At 35.5% G+C, this 11,453-nt stretch overlaps 1 protein-coding gene across 2 annotated transcripts; it reads left to right on the top strand.

Moving 5' to 3' along the window:
* Positions 1-5,961: 5,961 nt before the first annotated feature.
* On the top strand, positions 5,962-8,694 carry LOC143608509 (protein RIK-like). 2 transcript variants are annotated; one of them, XM_077083528.1, is made up of 7 exons: positions 5,969-6,365; positions 6,469-6,584; positions 6,692-6,790; positions 6,883-6,917; positions 7,005-7,080; positions 7,809-7,880; positions 8,387-8,694. In XM_077083528.1, the coding sequence occupies exons 2-7, from the start codon at positions 6,582-6,584 to the stop codon at positions 8,405-8,407; spliced, it is 306 nt and encodes a 101-aa protein (XP_076939643.1). In that variant the 5' UTR covers positions 5,969-6,365; positions 6,469-6,581; the 3' UTR covers positions 8,408-8,694. The 2 variants fall into 2 exon arrangements, with proteins under 2 accessions (XP_076939642.1, XP_076939643.1); XM_077083527.1 differs by having other exon boundaries at positions 5,962-6,365; positions 6,883-7,080.
* Positions 8,695-11,453: the final 2,759 nt, after the last annotated feature.

The following is an 11,453-nucleotide window of genomic DNA, read 5'->3' on the forward strand; positions in this document are numbered from 1 at the left end:
GTTTAAGAACCTGTAAGCTGTTTCATCCTCATCGATGGTTGCCCTTTGACACGCATGTTCCCACGTGAATAGTTGGAGTTCTAGTTAACACTTTAGCTTCAAGTTTGTCTAACTATGTTTCTTAAATAGGACAATTATAATATATTAATTAAATTACCTTTTCTTGTAAAAATAACTAGATAAAAGCAGTGGAAAAATGTTTAAAAATCAACATAATACACTACTATGCAAGTATTTTTGCTTGAGTGTTACATCGGAGCACGTTAAATGCATTATATATTCGAAAGCTATCGCACGCTATGGTGGGGACGCAGTGGGAACTCGGTCAGTATCGGCTCAATTCGTTACGGTAAAGCTAAGTTTTGTGGTCATAGTTGAAAGTTCAAAAATTTCTTACCGAAGTTAAGGGCTAAACGTAAAGGTGTGAAACTCATGTAACAAATCTCTAAAGGACCAAACTTTGAGGACTCAAAAGGTAAATGAATGAAACTTAGGTAGTAAAAAAAACTTAGGGGACATGTCACACCTGGCTCCATGGGTCTAGGCGCGTGACCATAGTTGGTACCTGTTTTGAAAATGCATCAAAGTATGTGTTGCGTAGCGGATGTCTTTTTCCTGATTAAAATATTCATTTATTAAGAACTCGGGAATTAAAAACCCGGTTTTATAAAATGTTAAAGGTGTCAAACATTAATTTACACCTTTTAAATATTCAAAGAAACTTAGCCATCAGATGCAACTAACGGTTATATCCTCCATCTTTTACTACATTTTTCTACTGCACTTGTAAAACAATTTTATAATATATGTCAGCGACAATTGCTGGTGTACACACTGAAACTAAATCATTTATATAAACCTTTAGCTTCACTCGTAACAACTAAGCGACACTATAGACCGGTGTACCACATATATCACATAGTCAAGCGCTAACGGCCCTTTAGACTGGCTCAATAAGCATGGACATGATGTTAAGTGTGGTGGGATATGCGTACCATCTAACCACATATGAATGGATCCAGATATACGTATGGTTATGATCCTTAATGTCAATGGGCTTATATTATATAAACTAGGGGTATTCAAAGTCGGATATCCGAACTTCGAATACCCAAACCTTTCAGATAGTAGATTTCACTATCTGAATCCGAATCCAAATCTGAAATTTCGGATCCGTTCGGATAATAAATCAGATATCCGAAATTCTTAAAAAGTAAAAAAAATATAATTCGAAATAAAATCTTTTTTACACAAAAAAAAAAAAGCGTTAATACATTTAAATATAATGATCACCAGTTAACTGCAATATTGTCAATTTAATGTGTGCACATATGTATGATTATTGTGGGTGCAATTCTCTGTATTTGAGACGAATATGTATGTGCACACTATCTTTTGTTGTATTAACACTTGGTTATACATACACACATTATGTATAAGCCGGTGTGCAGGGGCATGGGTGTCATTTCACATTATTGTATGTATGTGTTTTGTATGAATTTGAATGTGTCTGTGTGTAGCTAATTCATACATTTTGTTCAATTGGATAATGTTGTGGAAATATTAGGAAAGTCAAACTGTGTGTTTTTACCTAGGCTTCTTTGATTAGCAAAGTCACAGTTTGACCAAGGAAAGTCAACATTTTGCTCAATTGGATAATGTTGTGCAAAGATTAGGAAAGTCAAACTGTGTTTTTGATTTAGGGTTCTTTGATATGCAAAGTTACAGTTTGACTTAAGAAAGTCAATGGTTGATGATTGTTGTAACACCCCGTAACCGCAGCGGAAACGTAAACGGGATGCAACAGACGCATCTGATATCAACAGCATTGCTTATAAAGAAAACACCACTACATTAATTTATAACGTATTACATTGTTCCGAGTTTCGTTACCGTCTAGGCGTTAACACATAAGTTTTACCGATAGTACATTAACATATTTAATACAAAATAAAGATCCTTAAGCTTCCACAAAATAGCACACATCATCAAACACGTATCACTCATTCCAATTTGGGTGTACCTAGAAAGCATGTAAAGAAAACGGGTCAACTACGAATAGTTGGTGAGTTTCACTAATTTAAATAAACCATGACAAATCATTATAGTAATCATATATTAGCGATGAAATTATGCTGAGCCCACAAGTGAAACCTCTGTTAACCCAGAGACACATCCAATAACCTCTGGGGACACTGTTAACCCAGAAACACATTTAATAATCTCTGGGGACACTGTTAACCCAGAAACACATCTAATAACCTCTGGGGACACTGTTAACCCAGAAACACATTTAATACCCTCTGGGGACACTGTTAACCCAGAAACCCATTTAATAACCTCTGGGGACACTGTTAACCCAGAACACTGTTTCGGGCCTTACAATGTTAACAACTCAGACAATTACCATCTTAATACATTACCGTACGATTCCCGTACAATAAATATTATATAAATACGTTCATTTCCATGCGATCAGCATGTACTTAAACATTTTGATAGAAACATGCTTTCCGCCCCGGGAAAATATTTAAAACAGTTCAGTAAAAAGGGGCTCGTGAAACTCACCTTCTCGTGAGTCAGTATGTAGTACAGTGAACAGCTATGAGCCTGAATCTGTAATATGATACCTAAGTCGTTACTATACAATTTCCATAGATTAAATCTGTGTCAACCGGTACATCTGGGGACACTGTTAACCCAGTACTGTACTCGATCCGGGGACAATGTTAACCCAGGGACACTTCTCAGGACTCAGATTGTGATATCTCTTAGAGTTTATCCGTCAAAATTTATTATTATTATGTTTTCCCCGTTTTGCGTGCCTAGCACGGTTATCCGTTTTTATGTTTCAAAAATGAGTTTGGTCACACACGACCCGAAAATAGTGTTTGACTGATATTTTAGTTAAAACCGTGAATTTAGAGCTCGGTTTAGACGCCCCGTTTGGCCGCGGGACCCGTTTCCGTCTTTAGGGTGCCGGAAACTGTTATTTTGGATAAAAATACCCAAATCATCCGAATTATTTTCGGATGATTTATTTTTACTTGATTAACTTCGTTTCATGAAAATGGTTCATTTTTAAGGTTTTTATACACCAGTCAGCTCGCTTAGGCGAACTTTGCCGGTTTACGCGTTTTAAGCTTTAAAAGTTTGTTTTTATGTTCTTTTTAGCACAAATAATTATCAGTTTAGTCTCGGATCTTGAAATTTTGCACAAAACACTTTTTGACAGTAAGGAATTTTATAAAAGTATTTCCAGAATTAATTTTTATATTTAACATTTATTTATCTATTTTTAAACGTCATTTAAACACCAAATATGTCGAAAATACCAAACGACCTTAGAAAAATCCCAAATTTTTCTGGGATGACCCCTGCCATCCACATAGTTCCCTGTAATTTTTCCAGAACCAAAATCCCATTTTTCATGCCATTTTCACCAAAACCGAGCTAGAAAACCCTAGAACTCGTTTTACCGAAAAGCCTACTTAGACTTCTCCAAGGGATCTGAAATTTTGTGTGTGACTTTTATATGTTATGAAAAGCTTATCTGGAATTTTACAGAATTTTTCATGATGTTTAGCTATTTTTCATCATTTTTAGCCAAAACCGAGCATTAAATTCACCAAATATTCATCCTTTATCCAAAAATTACCAAATTTTCACAGATCTCTTATTTTCATGTGTAGATCATCTCTGTGAAATTTTATGACCCAACTCTAAGTCTATCACAATCTGTTCAAATCATACAAATCATACGAAAAACCGAACTACCTTGTGTTTCTAGCTTTAGATCGCAAAGATCTTGCTTTCTAGCCTTTGCTAGCAACTAGATATAACACCTACAAGCACAACAACACCACACCAAGCAAGTTACACCCACAATCAAGCCATTTCTTTCATGGTTTCGGTTAAGACATCAAAACAAAGATTTTAACCGTAAAAATTCGTTTTTGACTCTTTTAACTCCTTTCTTGGACCAAGATCCCTTGTATAACTTGTATACATCACTTGATCATGCAAGAATCGGTTTCATCTCGGGTTCTCACCCATTTTTCATTTGAAACCTCATTTTCTTGTAAATGACTCGAGAAAAGAAGATGAACACGACTATAATACGATCTTTACCTCGGTTTCTCTTGTTGAAAAGCTCGGTTTTTGGTTCTAGATCTTGAGAGAGTAAAGGGATTGTTGGAGGGTGTTGTGAAAAAAAGAAAAATGAAATGAAATGAAGCATAGTGGTCCGATCGGACCATATTGGAGGGTGGGGTGGGACCCACATCTTCATTTTAAGCCACATATTCAGATTCTCGTAATCTGGATAATGTTTTGGATAATCTGGTTCAGTTCGTTTTCGGTTAAACGTTTAATTCGGCTTAAAACGAGGCTAAAACGGTCGTTTTTCGGCTTAAAAATGAAATTTATATAAAACCGATTTAAAAATTTAAACCATGACATTTATTAACTTAAAACATCATAGTATTAATAATTGTGCATCTTTTTCGGCTTGATCGATCGTCTCTTGCTTGGTTTGGTATTAAAGGTTTCGTTTAACGTACCGACGTATCATTAAATCGAAATCCTTTTTCTGTGCTTTAATTCACTTATCCCGAAGCTTTAATACTTCGCAAACATCACTAAATATTATATATTTCGTCTATAATGCAATCCCCGATCGTTCGGGCTTCAATAACCGTTAATCGGTTAATCGTATTTCCAATACGATTAACTGTATATTCGAGTATAATTCGTACTATGAATCATACATACTTGTATAAACGCATCAAAATTCACATAATCATTATTAAATAACACATAAATAGTATATACCGGTTAGGGTATACCTGGATTTGCCGGAATCGTTACAATTGTTTATGTTAAGTAGATTGTATGACAATGATTATGTGTGCATATCAGTGTGAATATGCATGCATCAAAGTATGAGTGGAGTGTGTGCGCATATATGTGTAGTGTGTATATATATTGTCAAACTATGTAAATTTTTAATTTCATGTCAATTTGGTTAGCCTTATACAAATAATTAGTTAGAGTGAGAGAACGTCTTAGAGACCAAGATCTAGCCGCTAATACGATACATCAACAAGAAATCGATACTTTAAATATATACTTTATTGATAAATATGGATGAATACATTAGAGAGAATAATAAGTTATGGAGAGGATAATTTAGATCTATGTACAAGTTCTCTACTAAATTATGAGCATGAGCTCCCTATTTATAGGCTATTTTGCCATATACATTAAATACGAAGACTAAACCGCTTATAACTTATTCGATCGCTACAGACACCAAAACCGTGCACTAACAGACTCCCCCTTTTCTGTAGCTATCGAATACTTTATCCTTGAATATTTTAACTGCAAATCACCAGTCACAAACCGTGCATTAACAAATAAGCATATTGTATAAGCATATTATCATTCAAAATTATCATTGTTTATCAAAATTATCATTGTTTATGCTAAGCATATTGTATAAGCAGTACAATAAAAGTCAAAGGGTCATAGATAGTCACCCATAAAAAGTCAACATTCGGTTGGATGAAACTGTTGGAGGGAAAATAGTTTAACATACCAAAGGTCCAAATTGCATGTATTTAAAACCACAAGGTTGCAAGTTGCAAGGGTATAATGGTCTTTTCATAGAAAAACAAACTTTGGGTTCATAACAGTGTCCCGATTGCAAAAAAAAAGGGGGGGGGGACCACCACAGGGTCCATATATGCGTAATGGCCACCACAAGGGTTGAAAGCTGCATTTTCGGTTTCATGATAGGGACCATAATTGCAATTAACTCTTCTTAATAATAAAGAAACGATTATTTTTGTAAACCTATCTATACTATATTAAAATGAATATAGGAAGGATACTATAGTCATTTCACTCAAAACTCTTAAAAATAAGAGTTTTACAACTTCTAAAGCCTCTTGTACAACTATGTAATGCATACTCTCAAAATCCTAAATATCTCGTGCATTAAACCTCAGGAGCGGGGGTTTTTAAATTCAAACCTAAGTAACTCTAGCAACCAGTTAAAGAATCACCCTAGGGTTTTCAAATTCAAACATCACGAAAGTTTATTCTCTCTCTCTCACACACACACACATACACATGGATGAAGAAACAGACCGTCAGACCCCCTTGTTTAATGGATCGATTTGATGAGGTTTAGATTCCAGGTTTGGTTGGATTTCAGGTGCAAAAGATTCCAAGTTTGAATCATCTTCTTTGTTTGCTGCTTGATTACTAAAATTTGTTTTTCATGTACGATTTCTACAATTGAAAATTCCAAATCCACCATCGCTCTCCAACTCGGTAAAAGAAGAGCAGGCTATTGTAAGGTTGGATTTAAAGACGCATTTGCTTTATTTTTTTTCTATTTCATAACAGTTCAGTTAATTTGTTGTTTTGTATCAGTGCATGGCTAATTATATTGTTTTATAGACTTGGAGTGATTCTATTAACTTGTTATCATTAATCTTAACTTCATGGTCGCTTACCAAAATAGGGGAGGATAAAAATTGGAGTATTGATGCTGAATTCAAAGAAGGAGCTCAATGGTAATGAATTTTCAAGTTTTATCTCAATGTGTTTCTTTTTTTAGGGTTATTGTTTTGTTTTGTAATGGTAAGAATACAACAATTGAATTTGAATGTTATTCTTGTAGCCGAAGATTCAGGAGGACTTAATTGCGAGAGAAATTGTTATAAATGATGCAGAGTCGTATGTTCGGTACAGGATCACGAAACGGCAAACACAAGACGAGGTTAGGTTAATATACATTTTGTTGTTTATTTGAACTATTAATGAGTTTAAATAACTGAGATATACACTGACTGTGTGTTGTAACTTGTACAGATTCAGATAAGCACTGGTGCCATAGTGATAACTAGGCAAGTAGCTCACTTTGATGTGAATTTGAGATTTTATTTATTTATTTATTTATTTTGCGTTATGTTGATATCGAATGGCTTCTGCAGGGGTAAATATCGGCCACCAAACGCACCATCGGATGGTGAAAAACCGTTATATCTTCACATTTCAGCTGGCACTCATGTAAGTTTTGCCTTTTGTTGTCCTTTATAATTATTGTAGTAAATGGTTGCAGCTCGTATGTGCGCTATATTTTTCTGCAGACGACAACTGGTTTAGGTCTATAGGATAGAGGCTTTCATGATTCAGGGTGTGTGATGTATTACATGCGTTGGTTATTGTACTTATAACCACTAACCGAACTGATATGGGGGTTCAAATATTTATATAATGTCTTAGCTTAGGAGCTATGAAAATTCATTGTAAGATTGGATTATGAAAAATAATAGAGTCAATTTTGTTATGTATATTGTTAGTTGAGGGCTATTATCCAGCATCTGTATCTTACTTACCTCATATTTCAAATGTTGGTTAATGTTTATTTTGATTTGTAGTAATTTTGAAAGTAGATAAACACTTTTTAGTGTTTTGGATGAAGAAAAGAAATTCCTAAACACACCTTTAGACAGTAAAAGTTTTTCATTATTAACATTTATAATGTTAAATAATAGTAAATTTCTTAAATGTTCTGTTCATTATTGGAATATTTAGGGAGTTCAATGACTAATGTGGAACACTGAGATAAGCTAGCTTCTGTATATAATATTAGCTCTTGCAAAGAATGGTTTGAAAATATTGGTGACATTCTACAATTTTTTGTAGTTATGCATTTGGGAACTCTTGATGGTGTTAGTAGAGCAAGAGAAGCATTTCAAAGTCTGAAATTAGTTTTTATGCTTTGTTTAATGCAGCTTGGTGAAATAGGAAAAAAGATTGAGGAGCAGCTTGGAGAAGCAAAATCTGCCAGTAATCGGGACCTTATGGTATTCTTATTCACTTTATTACTATTAATAAAAGTCTAAGAAATTTCAAAAATGCATTTTCTTTGATTGAATTATTCATTGGGATCTGACTGTGGTCAAACTCAAATCAATTCAATGTCTTTAATCCTAAAGACATTTTTTAATTAAATCACTTACTCAAAATTTGAACCTTTTGTTTTAACTATTTTCTATTAAGTGTGAAATCATTATTAGAATTTTATTTGTTCATTGAAAGGAATGAGGAAAAGATGAATTGTGTATTTTGTTTTATTTCTTTCTATGCTTAAATGCATAACTTGCGTAACTCTTGAATCTTGATTAGTTATTTATATTTCTTTTTTATGTGTATTATTCAACTTCGCATGAACTCATTGATGATTGGAAACAATTTGTAGCATGAGATATCTAGCTGAATTTGTAATAAATTATGTTTTATTTTCATATTTATTGTTTTACCTTCACCAATTTTATCAACAGAAAATAACCTATACTCTTCAAATCTGCAGCGGTTTGGGATTCCAGGTTAGCCCTTGAGCAAACCGTGCTTTGGAGTCCACCGTGCAGTTCAACAAGGGTTAGTTTGATGAATACCGGAATTTTGTTTAGTTTGTAGAAAGTTTCATATTAAGGGGGTGTTTAGGATTCCTTATTTTACCTTCTTATGACTTATATAAAGTTGTAACTTATATAAGTCATAAGTTACAAAGTTGCAACTTATGACTTATACGCTCACAAAGTTTAACTTTCTGATTAGATTGCTATGGTATGCAAAATTGGTGGGTTGAAGAACTTAGAAGTTTTAAAAACTTTGAACTGGTTTTATATGTTTCTGATTAAAAATAACTTTATCAATTGAACCGGTTTTAGTTACTCATATTACAGATTCTAAAACTTATCTTACCGATTTTGAAATTTAATCTTTAAAGCTTTTATTTCACTTTAAATTTAATATAAACTAATTTTGATTTATTAGACTGTTTTGCAACACCAGTTTGAAAAGCTTAAAAATTGATCAATTTTGTTGTTTCAGTAATAGAATATTCATGAGAATTGACTAAATTGAAACACTAAATCTTCCAAGAAAGTAATGATGTAGATTAGTGGAATTGGTATTATTGTGGATTAATGATTAATTTGATTAAATATTCATGTTTGTTGTGATTATGATTGTTTATGTAGGCTAAATATGTTTTCAATGATGTTTATTGGACTTGAATTATGTGACAATCGTCAATTTCAGGTTAACTCCGTTAACTCAACTCCGTCAATTCAAACTTAAGATCACTGAATCTATAACGCACACCTCATTACATTTAAACTAGGGTTTAAATGACGCTTAACACTTACTACATGTGTAGTCTTTCGGGAATTGCATCGAAACGCAAACGAGTTGACGCAAACGATTGGTGAATAAACGAAAAAAACGTCAAAACAGTAATTATGTGATAATTATGTGTTAGACTTATGTGTTGTGTGATAACATCGTTATAAACACTAACTCAAGATGTAAACACGTTAGTTTAAGCTAGATAAGTAATACTTAGAAGTGGAGGGGCCAAAGTGTAACATAGTATTATTATAAATAATAATAATAATAATAATAAACCCTAACTTATTATTCTCTCCCCACCCAAAATCCCGATCGGACTCCTCTTCCCCCCCCCCTCACGGCTGCCGCCACCTATATACACACATACAATCAAGTTCTCAAGCCTTTGATTGAAGATTAAGGTGCTAGGAAGAACGCTAGAGAGAGTTTTTCTGTGCCGCGCATCTTGGTGAATTATTTTGGGAATACTTCGCAAACAGTGAGTTTCACTTTCCCCTTTTTAAACTGTTTTCAAACGCTTTTCACTTGGGGGAGATAACATACTCCGAAAACGCATTTAAGATTTTGTTAATATAGATTATATATCACTTGTAAAGACTAAGTGGCAAACGCAATAACTAAAGTCCTTCATGCACATCGAACCGTTTAATATTGGATAATAGCGAGTCACTGTTGAGTAGTACTACTGGGTTTGACAAACCCCACCCAACGCTAAACTCGACTGGAGGTCGAGTGGGTGTAATCTTGGCTAAACACATACCATGGTCTGGATGACCTGGTGGCAAGGCAAATGATAAACAGTCAGCTTCGGTGTCGAACACTTAGTGATACTTGTTTTATAGGCTAGCTACCTATAGATATATAATTGACATAACACTATCTGGTAACGCAAAACGCTGTAACGCAAAACGCTGAACGCAAACGCTAAACGCTTGATTTTATATAAACTGTGAACTCACCAACCTTGTGTTGACACTTTTAGTATGTTATTCTCAGGTAGCCGAGGCGGGCGCGCGGTTTAGGAACATGCATTGCTTGAAACACTTTTAACTATGCAAACTTATTTTTAACTGTTATCATTGGGTTTTAAGTCGTCCTTCGTGACGTAACATTGTTTTCTATGGTTTTACGCTTCCGCATTTAATTACTCGTAAACGTTTTCATGGTTTTGAAACTTTGTTTTATGGTTTGATTATAACTAATGATTCCGATCCTGTTAGTTCACACCCTCTGACGGTAAAACTCCGTTAGTGGATTTTGAGGGTGTGACAGATTGGTATCAGAGCCATTGGTTATAGCGAACTAGAAGCTGCATGCATACTAGACTATAACCGCGACGACCCATTAGTTATAATGATACGCACTGCATAGATTTGTGTAGTCTTTGTTATCTTATCTCTTTACCTCTTTCACTCATGCGTGCGCGCATACACGGCTTACCTGTAGGAATGTCGACGCCGCCACCCTCATCATCATCTGATCCGATGACTCATGCTCACGGGAAGTAACCGCAGTTACCTACCGCATCGCCACCCCGCGTAGTCCCGGAACTCGAAGTTCCCGCACCGAAGAGGTACCGCTTATCCAGAGGCATGTACGAAAACGAAGTTAGCTGGGATTGGTACCCCAATATGGTATGGTCTATCGCGAACAAGTTCCCCCGTTACCTCACCCAAACCACCCTGCTTACCCCAACACCCTACCACCCATAACCGAACCTGTAGAGCGAGTTCTCGCAGCTATCGTTTCTTGCTTGGAGCGTGACGTGGGTTACATGCGCTATACGAGAGCTAACGTTTCCGGACTGTTAAAAGACGGAACCGAGACTAAGGAGGAGATTGCCCGCATGGCAGCGGCAATGAAGGAAATGCAAGAGGCTAGTGATCAACAGATGAAGATTAGGAGAAAGATGCAAGCCGAGATGATAGACTTGCAAGAGCAACTCCAAGTAGCAAGGACCCGAACCGAGATAGCTTTAGAGCGCTGCGATGTCTTGCAAATGCAGATTGCTCAGAACGCAGCCGAACCCGAGGCAGAGCCTGAGGCAAAACCTGAAGCCGAGCCTGAGGCAGAGCCTGGAGAGGAACCCGAAGAAGATCCCGAAGAGGAGCCTGAGGAAGTTCCCGAGGAAGATCCCGAGGAGGAACCTGAAGAAGAAACGGAGGAAGAACCGGCTGAGGAGGAGGCACACTCAGAGGTGTCCTCAGATGATGACATCTAGTGATGATGACACCTAGATGGAG

The sequence above is a fragment of the Bidens hawaiensis genome, unplaced genomic scaffold, assembly GCF_021521415.1.
Source record: "Bidens hawaiensis isolate Kalapana, Puna unplaced genomic scaffold, B.hawaiensis_p1.1 tig00419378_1, whole genome shotgun sequence".
Lineage (NCBI taxonomy): Eukaryota > Viridiplantae > Streptophyta > Magnoliopsida > Asterales > Asteraceae > Bidens > Bidens hawaiensis.